This window comes from Triticum urartu, chromosome 1 (genome assembly GCF_003073215.2).
Source record: "Triticum urartu cultivar G1812 chromosome 1, Tu2.1, whole genome shotgun sequence".
Taxonomy (NCBI): domain Eukaryota; kingdom Viridiplantae; phylum Streptophyta; class Magnoliopsida; order Poales; family Poaceae; genus Triticum; species Triticum urartu.
The window spans coordinates 325942198-325954666 of NC_053022.1; the positions used below are offsets into that span (position 1 = coordinate 325942198).

The window sequence follows — 12469 nt, forward strand, 5'->3', positions numbered from 1 at the left end:
CCCACAACTCACTTGTGTTCTACTCGTGCATATAACATCAACATATAAAACCTAGGCTCGGATGCCACTGTTGGGTTTTGTAGTAATTTCAAAAAAATTCCTACGCACACGCAAGATCATGTGATGCATAGCAACGAGGGGGAGTGTGATCTACATACCTAGTAGATCGACAACGGAAGCGTTTGGTTGATGTAGTCGTACGTCTTCACAATCCGACCGATCAAGCACCGAAACTACGGCACCTCCGAGTTCGAGCACACGTTCAGCTCGATGACGATCCCCGGACTCCGATCCAGCAAAGTGTCGGGGAAGAGTTCCATCAGCACGACGGCGTGGTGACGATCTTGATGTACTGCTGCAGCAGGGCTTCGCCTAAACTCCGCTACAATATTATCGAGGACTATGGTGGCTGGGGGCGCCGCACACGGCTAAGGAATAGATCACGTGGATCAACTTCTGTGTCTCTGGGGTGCCCCTTGCCTCAGTATATAAAGGAGCCAGGGAGAGGGGGCGGCCGGCCAAGGTGGGCGCGCCAAGGGGGAGTCCTACTCCCATCGGGAGTAGGACTCCTAGTTGGACAAGGAGAGAGGGGAAAGAGGTGGAAGAGAGGAAGGAAAGGGGGGGGCGCCGCCCCCCCTTCCCTTGTCCTATTCGGACTAGGAAGGGGAGGGGCGCGCGGCCACCTCTTGCCTCCTTCTCTCTTCTTCCTCAAGGCCCATGTAGGCCCAATAAACCCCCGGGGGGGCCGGTACTCCGGAAAAATGCCGATTTCACCCGGAACGATTCCGATGTCCAAATATAGGCTTCCAATATATCAATCTTTACGTCTCGACCATTTCGAGACTCCTCGTCATGTCCGTGATCACATCCGGGACTCCGAACAACCTTCCGGTACATCAAAATGCATAAACTCATAATATAACTGTCATCGTAACTTAAGCGTGCGGACCCTACGGGTTCGAGAACAATGTAGACATGACCGAGACACGTCTCCGGTCAATAACCAATAGCGGAACCTGGATGCCATATTGGCTCCTACATATTCTACGAAGATCTTTATCGGTCAGACCGCATAACAACATACGTTGTTCCCTTTGTCATCGGTATGTTACTTGCCCGAGATTCGATCGTCGGTATCCAATACCTAGTTCAATCTCGTTACCGGCAAGTCTCTTTACTCGTTCTGTAATACATCATCCCGCAACTAACTCATTAGTTGCAATGCTTGCAAGGCTTAGTGATGTGCATTACCGAGAGGGCCCAGAGATACCTCTCCGACAATCGGAGTGACAAATCCTAATCTCGAAATACGCCAACCCAACATGTACCTTTGGAGACACCTGTAGAGCACCTTTATAATCACCCATTTACGTTGTGACGTTTGGTAGTACACAAAGTGTTCCTCCGGTAAACGGGAGTTGCATAATCTCATAGTTATAGGAACATGTATAAGTCATGAAGAAAGCAATAGCAACATACTAAACGATCGGGTGCTAAGCTAATAGAATGGGTCATGTCAATCAGATCATTCTCTTAATGATGTGATCCCGTTAATCAAATAACAACTCATTGTTCATGGTTAGGAAACATAACCATCTTTGATTAACGAGCTAGTCAAGTAGAGGCATACTAGTGACACTCTGTTTGTCTATGTATTCACACATGTATTATGTTTCCGGTTAATACAATTCTAGCATGAATAATAAACATTTATCATGATATAAGGAAATAAATAATAACTTTATTATTGCCTCTAGGGCATATTTCCTTCAACTCCATCCTGGGGCACTCCATCCTTGGGCGCTCCATCCCGGGGCGCTCCATCCTTGGGCATGGACACTCCACCATTGAACTTGGAGATGTGGTGAATGGCCCAACGAATGCGACGAGTCTCTGACATCTGCACAAATGAGTGGCTCCTAGCCCTGTTGGCGTTCTCATTGAGATAATCCAAGACAATCAATAGATCATTCTCGGTAAAACCAGGGAGCATTATGACAGAATTGTAAAGTTCAGGATGTGCCTCTCTGGTGGACTCGATAGCAATAGAAACTTCACGGACTGCATCAGACATGTTGCTCATGACCAGAACTTCTTCTTCACTCATCAGGCTAGCCCTCTTCCTTTTGCCAGTGGAGCTAGAAGCATCCTTACATGGTTCCTTCCCATGAGGAGCAGCAACACCATCTTCCCCATGAGCAGCACCAGTAGCACTCGAGTCAGGTTCATTCCCATCAACAAATTCAGAACCACAACCTTCGAGGTTTACAAATGATGGGGAGGTTTCTACCATTGAAGGAACCCCAAGAGCCTGATGAGATGTCATTGCATACCTTCCTGTAGCAATACCACTCTCAAAAATAGCAAGCATCTGAACATAATTCTCTAAAGGCACATTGAGATACTCAACATCTTTGAGATGGTCCTACATGAAGTGTGGTTATGGAAAGGTTAGTCAAATAGCTACGGATCAGGATAAGTGTGATTATGGAAGTGTGGTTATGTACAAATCTTGATATGACCCAGGTAGTGCTCTTCCTCGAGCGATATGACATAGTTGGTATCATCCCAAAGTGACCCACTAATATCTCGGAGCTTACTTATCTTCACCCACCTAGCACGCCACTTGCGGAGGTGGTTGTACACTTGGGTCCCAGTTATGGAAAGACCAAAGTGCTCACTATAATTCTTAGCCACTTGGTTTAGATGCACCTCCTTAAAGCCCTTTTCCGTCTTCACTCCACCAGCAATGAGCTCTACAAATCGACGTAGCATGAACCCAGACATTGGAGATGTCCAGCGCAATGGGTGATTCCCACCACCATGCCCACCATCAGCCGCCATCTCAGTCATCAATCCTATACAGAAGAACCAAAAGAGCACCAACAAAATTAGAATTTATATCAAGTCCAAAGTGGGGCACCAACAAAATTATAAAGAACCATAAACAGAATTGAAGTGGAGCTCAAACAACAACGTACGATTATTCATAAAGAACCATAAAAAGAATTATTCATAATGCATTACAACATAGAATTGAGCTCTACACTTGAGCATTACACGGTAGAATTATTCATAATACATAACTAATGGCAAACATGCCAAACCCAACACTTCAGCTCTACACACGTGAATTGCCCCTATTAGCAAACATATGCCCAGCCCAACCATCTCTAATTTGTGACCAGGTTCTATTATCATGTTCTATGTCAATCACACCATCTGACGCTGGATTCCCGGTCCAAGAGTGCTCAGGTGGTACAAACTCATCCTCTCCCCACTGAAGTATCCAATTATGAAGAATGCATCAAGCTAGGACGATTTTGACTTGTGATGGATAAGGGTGGTGAGGCTTATTGTCCACAATTCTCCATCTGTTCTTGAAAGCTGCAAACGCCCTCTCAACCGTGATCCTCAATGAGGAGTGGCGGAGGTTGAATAACTCCTTCTCATTTTGAGGGCATCGTGCGCCAAACTCAGTAAGATGATAACGAGTAGCCCTATATGGTGGAAGAAACCCTGGCCGCACGGCATAGCCCGCATCCACGAGGTAGAATTTTCCTAACAAATAAGAGGTCATGTGTTGTGTTACTACCAGTAATTAGGAAATGATCAAAAGCCACTAAAATGGTTCTAAAATGGTTCACTAATACCTGCAGGGACAACAAATCCATCATTCCTTTCCAACGCATCAGCCAAAATGAGTGCATCATGGTCTGACCCGTCCCAACCAGCTAGCACATAGGTAAACTTAAGGTCAAAGTCAACCGCAGCCATCACATTTTGGGTGATGCCACCTTTCCGACCCCTAAATGCCGAAGCCATAGCAGCCGGTACCTTGGCAAGAACATGGGTGCCATCAATTGCGCCAACATAGTCCTAAGAAAAGAGGTGAGGTATATTTTGTAAAATATGGGTTATTCGGCATGTCCATAGAATTCTAAATGGTAATATATTACCTTAAAGTAGGGATAGAAACGCCTACTGTGTAGGACTTTTGGATGAACTTCATTGGATGGGGGGCGGGTCATCTCGTCACGCAACTCCCCTATAGCATATAAAACTGCCTTGAAGTATCGACTAATTACTTCAATTGACCTCCTAAATATGGGTTTCATTGCCCTAAACCTATGGTTGTGCCCAACTACAAGAAGGAACATCGCAACCTGCTCCTCAATGCAGGTATGAATGCTGTCTTCCAACAATTTTCGCCCACGAAACAAATTACACAAGTTATAAAATGGGGCCCTGCTCATCCTTAATAGGTCATGGCAATTTACATCATTGGTTTCATAGATATAGCGTAGATTGGACAACCTAGCTACGTCTCTCTCAAGCATAACATAACGGATTGGAGCACGATAATTTCTAATTCTAGCCCTTGTAATTATTGTGGCCATATAGGCACACAAAACAGCAACCAAACCAGCAGCTTGCACTATCAGTGTATCTCGGGTCTTGCCGTTGTCATCCATCTATATAAATTCAGCACAAATTTATAAATTAATAAAGGTATGTGCACTGATAATATTTACATCATTTACATCATCAAAACAAAATAAAATATATGGACAAATTATTCAGATTATTTGCACCATTTGCATAACTATTTTGTCTACCTACTGATTCCCTCATTTCCATAAGCTAGCAAAGTGTTCTAGACATATCACAAATATTCATGCTAATGACAGATCTGAACCTACAGAAAAACTACCCAGCCATCTCAAATCCATAGGGGAAGAGGAGGTTCTGGTGACAGATCTGTACCTACATAAAAACTACCCAGCCATTTCAAATCCATAGGGGAAGAGGAGGCTCTGGTGACAGATCTGAACCTAAAAAGGAGAGGGGAGGCGATGGGAAAACATTGCATTGGTGCTAGACATGGAGTAGCCCTCTTTCCCGTTCGTGACCACAGGAGGCCGCCGCTTCATCCATCTACATCAGAGAAGAAGCACCGTGAGTGCAGCGCGAGCGGCAGAGAGATGGGGATGGGAGGGAGAAGAGATGGATGGGGACCGATGGGGGCATGGAAAGGGAGGGGAGGAGGGTTCTACCTCCGCAGTGGCGAGGATGCCCGCCGGAGATGTCGACGGAGGCGACGGGGCTGCGAGATCCACGCTGTCGCAGGAGAGGGAGGGGAGCGAGGACGGCGTGAATGAGTCGGGTGAGAGCGACGAGAGCGGAGAGAAACCCTATCCTTGCTCGTGTGGGTGCAGGCGCGGGTGCGGGCTCGCGGAAACGCCCGAAACCTGCGTTTCCCGTGAGCCTGGCTGGGAGCCTCTTTTTGCATGCGTCGGGCCTGGCCCAGTTAGACATTCAGGCTACCAAACAGGGAGAAAATTGCACGGTGGGTGCGAGCCAGGTGCGAGGCAAGGAACCAAACACGCCCTTAGTGTTTCTGCCGGCCATGGCTGCTGCTCCCATGGCGTTCGCGGCGGCTATGAATAAATTGTCTTCTGATCCTTCTCCGACGTGGTGCTTCCATCTGTCGTCGATGGTGGATTAGATTGTTGGTCAACCTTGGTCGGTGCAACGTCGACGACGACTTTGTGGAGCCTCTTCGTGGCTTCGTGCTTCAATCCTGCCGGCGACGTTTGCTCCAGGGTTGTAGTGGGATTGGTGGCTATGTTTCAAATGCAACGCTGATGCTTTCTTCTTCGAGTGCGGCGGCGGCGACCTGATCTAGAAGACAGCCGATTCAACAAATGTTAGACGGATGCAGAAAGGCGGCTTCGAGTCTTCTCTCTGGCGGTGTTGGATGAGTTCGGTCGAGCCATGGACAGAAGAGCGTAAGGATGATCCTGATCATCGAGCCACGAGATCTCGAGGCACATGGTGACCTGCTCATTGACACACACCGCAGCTTTGTCTGCTATGGCATTTTTTTTGTCATGGGCATGTTGGTGTCTCTCCTCTTTCCGACGGCGACGGTAAGGTGGTGACTATTGGTGGTTTTGCTCTTTGGTCCTTGAGGGTTCATTGCTTTTCTTGTAGGGTCTTTTTGGCAAAGTGTTATACCTATTATGTTCTGAGTGTTGCTAGACCGTGGCTAGGTTTCAAATATGCCTGAAAAAGACACATCTTACAAGTTCTCGGGAGTAGCGGATAACTTGAAACTGCCCCCGAAGAATGTTTGAGAAGGTCAAAACAGTTTTGTTAAAGCACATCTAGATGTGCCATAAGTATTGCACATCTAAGTCATATGTCATTGATTTTACATTGAGATTCTGTGAATATTTTCTTTCTCTTTTTTCTTTTTCTCTTTATGCTTGATTCACTTACTTAGATGTGCAATAACTAGAGCACATCTAGATGTGCCCTAGACACACCCAGGTCAAAAACATATACAACTTTCTTTTTGCGGAATAAAAACATATACGGCTGTACGCATCTTTTGAGTGTCTTTAATTTTCACATAAAACAGTATTTCTTGCGCTAGCGTAAAGAATAGTTTAGCTCCTAAAGAACAACCTTTCGGTGCACCGAATTAACCACAGAAACATACAGTATATAGCTAACAAATACAGTATGAAACATTGCAGCAGTCAACTGATCCGGCAGAAGGTGAATTTATTAACGAATGAGAACCACAAAAGCAGCATTTGCACAGAAGTCAAGTATATTGCCGTACAGCTGGAAGTCCCCACTGTTTGTCAAATAGAGTAAAAAAGGAGCACCTATACTTGCAAGTTTCAGTACATATAACTTAGAAAATTGGGGACATTCATTGTTCTATCTCGATAAATAGGCTTGCTTGTGGGTGCAAACCTGCTTCCACCAGCGTTTGGGAGTTCTTTTCAGGACCGTATGTTACCCGTGGAAAATTAGAAACTAGGCTGTACTTTTCCGCTTTCAAGCAATCCAAAGAATCAACAAAGTCATATATCAAGGTAATGGTGGCGGAACTGTGGAATCTCCTTTCTTTGCGCTCTCCAGTTGGAAATCTTATAAGAACCTGCAGAATTGTGAGCATGGCTCGGAGTTAGTTCAAAGACCTGTGACCAAATTATGATGCTACTACTACTACTACTATCAAGTGACAACATATACCTCATGTTCAGATAATGCAGGTCATGTGTACATAGATAATATCAAATTCAGGAACAATGTGTCCCTATCTAGCCCCTTAAAAAGTTACACTCTCCGTTCCATAATGCTTGCCATGGTTTTAGTTCAAATTTGAACTAAAACCACGACAAGTATTATGGAACGGAGGGGAGTAATAAGTAACAAATTAGGGGGGGAAATGCAGCATAAGGTACTACACTGATATTTGGTGATCAACAAAAGAAGAAAAATGCTTGAAAAGCAGAAAGATATGGTTCTGCACATGTTATACTAGAGTAAGAATTGAAAAGGTTGTTGATAGCGTGAAAAGAACGTTAAACATACTCGAGTAACGTCAGGCCCTTTCTCAGGCTCAGCGCCAAGAGCCATTGCCTTCTCTTGCCGTCTCCTTGCAAGAGCGGCTTCCTTTTCAGCTGCTTCTTGGACTGCCCTGGCTTGTGCTTCCTCGTCTTCTATACGCTTCCTCTCAGCCTCCGCGGCCTCTCTTTCAAGTCTTTCTTGTTCCTCTCTCATCTGGCGTTCTCTGGCCTGGTCATAATTGCGTGATTAAATCAGTGCTATCATGAAAACATTCCAACACTAGGAGAAAATATAGTGGCATGTGTGTGCACTGCTTGAATCACACCTTAAATGACGCACTTACTGTGAATGCACAAATGTGATCCTTATGAGGCACGGTGCTTTTTACAGAAGGAAAACCAAGGAGTTATTACAACATCTGACCTACCTTCCTTTCTTACCATTAGACAGGAATAGATACTTCTACAACCAAAGCACAAACAATAAAAACTATAAAAGGACCCATAAGTCATATATAGCTTAATGTACCTGATCAGCTTCAAGTGCAGCTCTGTAAGCAGCATCTTGTTCCTCACGCAAACGTTGATTGTTTAGTCTTTCTTCAGCTTCAATCCTGGCAGCAACAAGGGACGTAGTGCATTCTTCAACAACTCTCTGAAGAATTGTTATCATTTCTTCAGGTGATTTGGGCCCCTCAACCTTTGGAAGATCAGAAGAAAATGCATGAGCAAAACTGACCAATCAAAGTGTTAAAGAAGCAATTAAACAACAGTCTAACGCTTTAATAGGTCGATATAAGAAACATAGTGGCCAGTTCTAAATCCAAACGACCACCATTCTTCCCAAGATGCATCATTTCACTTTACTATCAGGTAAAGAAAGCGATCTATCAACAATCTCAGGATCCAGTGGTACTATTACACATGATGTACAAAAGCAGGCAAGGAAAAAGAGTAAGAATATATCACAACATTTCACTCTGGAATCCTATGGTACGCGGATACAGCACAAAATCAGCATACCAGGGGTTTTATACGTCCGGATACCCCTTGAAACGTATCGGGTCATTTTCCATTTTCCAAAAAGATTAAAATAAATAGGATATGGTGGAGATACCTGGTGACACACGTGGGATACGGAGGAAACCTAACACTCTAGTACAAAAGCCCTCGCACAGCACAGCGCAGCAGGTATTATTCTCCCCTCGATGCGCCTCCACCGGTAAGGCCCTGGCCCATATCTGAGCACCACCACCTGCTCCCTACCCACGCCAGCAACGAAAACCAAAAATCCACCGCTGCTCAGCCAACCTAGAGAAGGAGATGAGCGGTCGTTGGCCGCCGACGCTCCAACCGCCCTGTGCTCTCACCCCAGATCTGAGCGCCACCGGTACAACACACCTCCCTCTGTGCCGGAGTTAGAGCACCACCGTCCACCTGCTCCATCTCACCCAGCCACCCAGGTGTGATTCCACTTTCCTTCTCCCTACTCCGCTTCTCCATGAGTGGCTGCCTCTGCTCATTTCTCTGCTGCAGAGGGCATGTGATTTTACAAGGGCAATGGGTGATGGGATTTTACTATTGTGGTAGTGCCTTATTGGGCTACCTGGGCTGAGTAGGCTAGTGTGCTTGGTGGGCTTAGAAAACAATGGGGTTTTCTTGCCAAAATCAGCCATGCTGCCCATGTACTGGAGGAGCAAGCAACATCATAACAATTATCAATAATAAGGCCGCCCCTGAATTATCGTTTTTCCCGTTCCCATGTGCAAATCATCAATATCTATATATTTTAAGTATTTATTAGCTCTGCGTATTTAAAAAATCACCATATCACGGTATTGTGGTATCTGTATTGTTGTATCCATGCAACTTAGCTGGAATCATACATTTTAAAATACAAGAACAAAGCATATTAGTATTAACAACCACTTTAGCATCACCCATGAGTAGAAAGTGCATAATCAGATCAGACAGTTAAATTACTATATGATCATGCTTGATTTCTATGTACTAAAATGAGAGTAGAGATGATGTATATACCAAATTTTAAGAAATCATAATGCAAATATTTCACGCAGTAGCTTATAATATAACCAACAATTGACAAGTGAAATTTCCTGATTTTTTGTCATCTACATACGCAGCCATCTACTACCTCCGTACCAAAATATAAGACGTTTTTGCAGTTCAATTTAGACTGCAAAACGTCTTATATTTTGGTATGGATGGAGTAGAAGAGAATGCATCCATTGCTGGTAGTAATTGGACGCAATCAGATGCAATGTATGTGAGCAATTAATTATCTACATGAAGGACCTGTGAGTGTGTGCAAGTCATGATGTTTGCAAACAAAATGAGGTGAGATCCTGGACCATGGGACAAACTTTATTCTTTCAAAGAACAATTTAGTTAAGAAAACCCCAGTAGCCTTTTCTGGATTTTTTTGTGAGTCCTGGGATCTGGATTGATAAAAATATCTTGGGGAGAAACAAAGCAAATTCCTGTATCTTCAGAAATAAAGTCCCACAAGTGCACCATCTCGTTTGAATCTTGCAAAGAAGCATTACCAAACTAATTTTCCAATATCATGAGCAGTTTTTGCTCAAGTTCATTAGAGTAGCGCGAAATTCAAGTATAAAGGTTTATAGAGGAATCGTGTAAATGCATCCAGTAACCCTATGGTATGTTAGATTCATTCAAATTGGCTAACAGGAATGGGAAATGGCAGGTTTAGTTGTTCGTTGTAGGACTACAAGATCTCAAGATATTCAGGACCAGGAATGTGTAATCCCAAGGGAGAACATTTCAATTGTTTGGGCCTGGAATTGAAAACTGAGTATAAGAACTAAAAAAGAACTACTAAAATTCCAATTGATGCATCATTGCAGTAAAACAATTAGACAATAGAGGAAGGTTAATAAAAATAATTTGTGAAAGGTATCATGCACTTTTGTTTTTGATTACTTCATCATAGTGTTCACACATACATCACAAACAGCGTAGGATAAAAGATTTTCTCTATGACCGCACATATACATCTCCAGGACAACTAAACTCAATAAGTGATGCAATTATATTCTGAAGGTAGGCCAATCTTGCTATAACCAGCTATTAGTCTATCAGCACAAGGGCATAGCAATAGGCTTAACTAACTCACAAGGCCACAGGTCTGTAACTGTTGTTCTAAGCTACTGCATGAACACATCATAATGAATCAAACATGGTAATTAAAGAATCGCAATCTCCTTTTACATACCCCCTGCAAGTAACCCACATACTCGGCTAAGCTTATCTAATTGCAAGTAACCCGCATACTCGGCTAAGCTTATCTAATAATGCAAAGTTATATCGATCCCCACACAAACACCTGCAGTATAATCCATGTGCTAATTAACAAACTCTGAAATTGGATCTTAGAAGAAAAATAATTGATGAGCACACCAACACCATACCTGCTGCAACAGCACAATTCTCTGGTTCGTAGATGCCATGACTAGCGCACAAAACGGGAAGCGTGATGCGTTCAGGCTGTTGCTCATCTTGAACCCTTCAGTCCTTCTGATGCTACCACCCCATGCAACGAAGTTCTCATCTATGAAGGCGGCCACGGGCTCGGAGCAGAGGCAGCCACCGCAGAATGCTGGGGTGTCCGGGTGGTCAGGGGAGTGGAGGTACACGAAGAGAAGCTTGTACTCACGCTGCGCACGCTGCAGCGCGTCTGCAAATCCCTCAGCAACAAAGCGCGGGCCACGGCCAGCCCCAAACTCGTGCTCGAACTCGGCCAGGAAGTCAACCGCCTCCGCGGCGGACGGGGGCAGCTCAAGCAAGCGGTCACCGCCGCGCTGCGCGAGGCCGAGGAGGGAGAGGGATCGGGACAGCACGCCGCTTGCGACCCAGACACCGAGACGGATGGAACCGGTGACGAGGCCGACCCCACCGGAGACGACGTAGAAGGGGAGCGTCACCAGCCTCCACGCGATCCCCGGCTGCTGCTGCTGCTGCGGAGCCGGTGCAGGGGGGTGGTAGGCGATGGAATCGGACTCCAGCGGAGGCGGGGGCGGCGGGGCGTAAGTGGACGGCTCGGGCGAGGAGGGGTCGCCGGTGATGGAGGAGACGGCGAGCTGGAGGTCCCAGTTGTTGGCCACGAGAATCTCGGTGCAGAGGTCGGGGTCGGAGATGCCTGTGACGGCCTGGAAGTAGGCGAGCTTGTCGTCGACGGTCTCGGCCATGGCGACCGGCTGCGGGGTGGGGGTGGGGGTGGGGCAGAGCTAGGGTTTGGGGATTTGGGGGCGCTTAGGTAGTTAGGACTTGAGAGGAAGAGGAGATGCGAAGAGTAGTCTCGACTCTCGAGTTGGATTGGTTGCGAGAGCGAGCAAAGAGACGACTCGGTGGTGACGTGACGTCTCGTCTCCTCTTCCTTCACGGAACGGAACGGAGTGCTTTTCGCTTCTCTATCTAGGACTGTACTAGTCTATATACACAAGAATACGAAAAAATACACAAGAATACGGCGTAACGTATTGTGATTTATGAAATTTTCTGTTGAATTCTTTGAATAGAACGATATCCCAATAAAAAACAGATTGTAGCATGGCGGTTCTTTGCCTGGCATGATGTGCTCCGTTGATTCTACTGTTACTTGTAGTTTTCGTTTCTTGGCTAACTCGGTTATATAACTCCCGCAACAAAATAACAATTTAATGTACAACAATGTCTATTAATCCCATCAACACCTTTGTTACATAGTTAAGGATCTTTTTGAAATTTTGTGATACATTACATTCTATATTTGTTTCGCATGCTTGAATATCTAGTGATAGTTCAAATATATGCTAGCAATATAATTCAACAAACCAAGAGATTGCTCATTAGAAAATCATCATTGGTGCGCACAGGCGAAAATCAGAGCACATTGTGTCCCAGGGGCATGGGTTGCATTGATTTTTTGTAGGAATACTAACAGATTCGTACTTAGCTATGGGGGGTGACGCAAGTAAACAGTTATGTTCTCATGGTACGGCCTAACCCTACAACATTGTTTCATGTCTTGAATATATCAACCGGAGAAAGGTGAAGCACGATATACACAGGAAGAACTA

General features: G+C 45.1%; 2 protein-coding genes across 6 annotated transcripts; both read right to left on the reverse strand.

Annotated features, from left to right (window-relative positions):
* Positions 1-1687: 1687 nt before the first annotated feature.
* On the reverse strand, positions 1688-5320 carry LOC125510067 (protein ALP1-like). Of its 5 annotated transcripts, XM_048675175.1 has the most exons (5): positions 5058-5297; positions 4836-4938; positions 3960-4048; positions 3654-3879; positions 2960-3561 (listed from the first exon to the last, which is right to left on the reverse strand). In XM_048675175.1, exons 3-5 carry the CDS (start codon positions 4029-4031, stop codon positions 3308-3310), a joined length of 552 nt encoding a protein of 183 aa, XP_048531132.1. In that variant the 5' UTR covers positions 4032-4048; positions 4836-4938; positions 5058-5297; the 3' UTR covers positions 2960-3307. The 5 variants fall into 5 exon arrangements, 3 of the variants coding, with proteins under 3 accessions (XP_048531123.1, XP_048531118.1, XP_048531132.1); XM_048675166.1 differs by lacking the exons at positions 2960-3561; positions 3654-3879; positions 3960-4048 and adding an exon at positions 1688-2858 and having other exon boundaries at positions 5058-5320; XM_048675161.1 differs by lacking the exons at positions 2960-3561; positions 3654-3879; positions 3960-4048 and adding an exon at positions 1688-2858 and having other exon boundaries at positions 4768-4938; positions 5058-5313.
* Positions 5321-6553: 1233 nt separating this feature from the next.
* On the reverse strand, positions 6554-11770 carry LOC125510058 (plant UBX domain-containing protein 10). Its single transcript, XM_048675149.1, has 4 exons — positions 10823-11770; positions 7900-8070; positions 7396-7599; positions 6554-6958 (listed from the first exon to the last, which is right to left on the reverse strand). The coding sequence occupies exons 1-4, from the start codon at positions 11597-11599 to the stop codon at positions 6728-6730; spliced, it is 1383 nt and encodes a 460-aa protein (XP_048531106.1). The 5' UTR covers positions 11600-11770; the 3' UTR covers positions 6554-6727.
* Positions 11771-12469: the final 699 nt, after the last annotated feature.

Bases quoted from the DNA above. Each gene is read 5' to 3' on its own strand.
- LOC125510058 (XM_048675149.1), bottom strand. From the start codon at position 11,599: ATGGCCGAGACCGTCGACGACAAGCTCGCCTACTTCCAGGCCGTCACA. The intron at 7,600-7,899 runs GTACATTAAGCT...AATTATGACCAG, and splicing joins CTGCACTTGAAGCTGATCAG to GCCAGAGAACGCCAGATGAG. The intron at 6,959-7,395 runs GTATGTTTAACG...ACAATTCTGCAG, and splicing joins AAGGGCCTGACGTTACTCGA to GTTCTTATAAGATTTCCAAC.
- LOC125510067 (XM_048675166.1), bottom strand. From the start codon at position 2,371: ATGCTTGCTATTTTTGAGAGTGGTATTGCTACAGGAAGGTATGCAATG.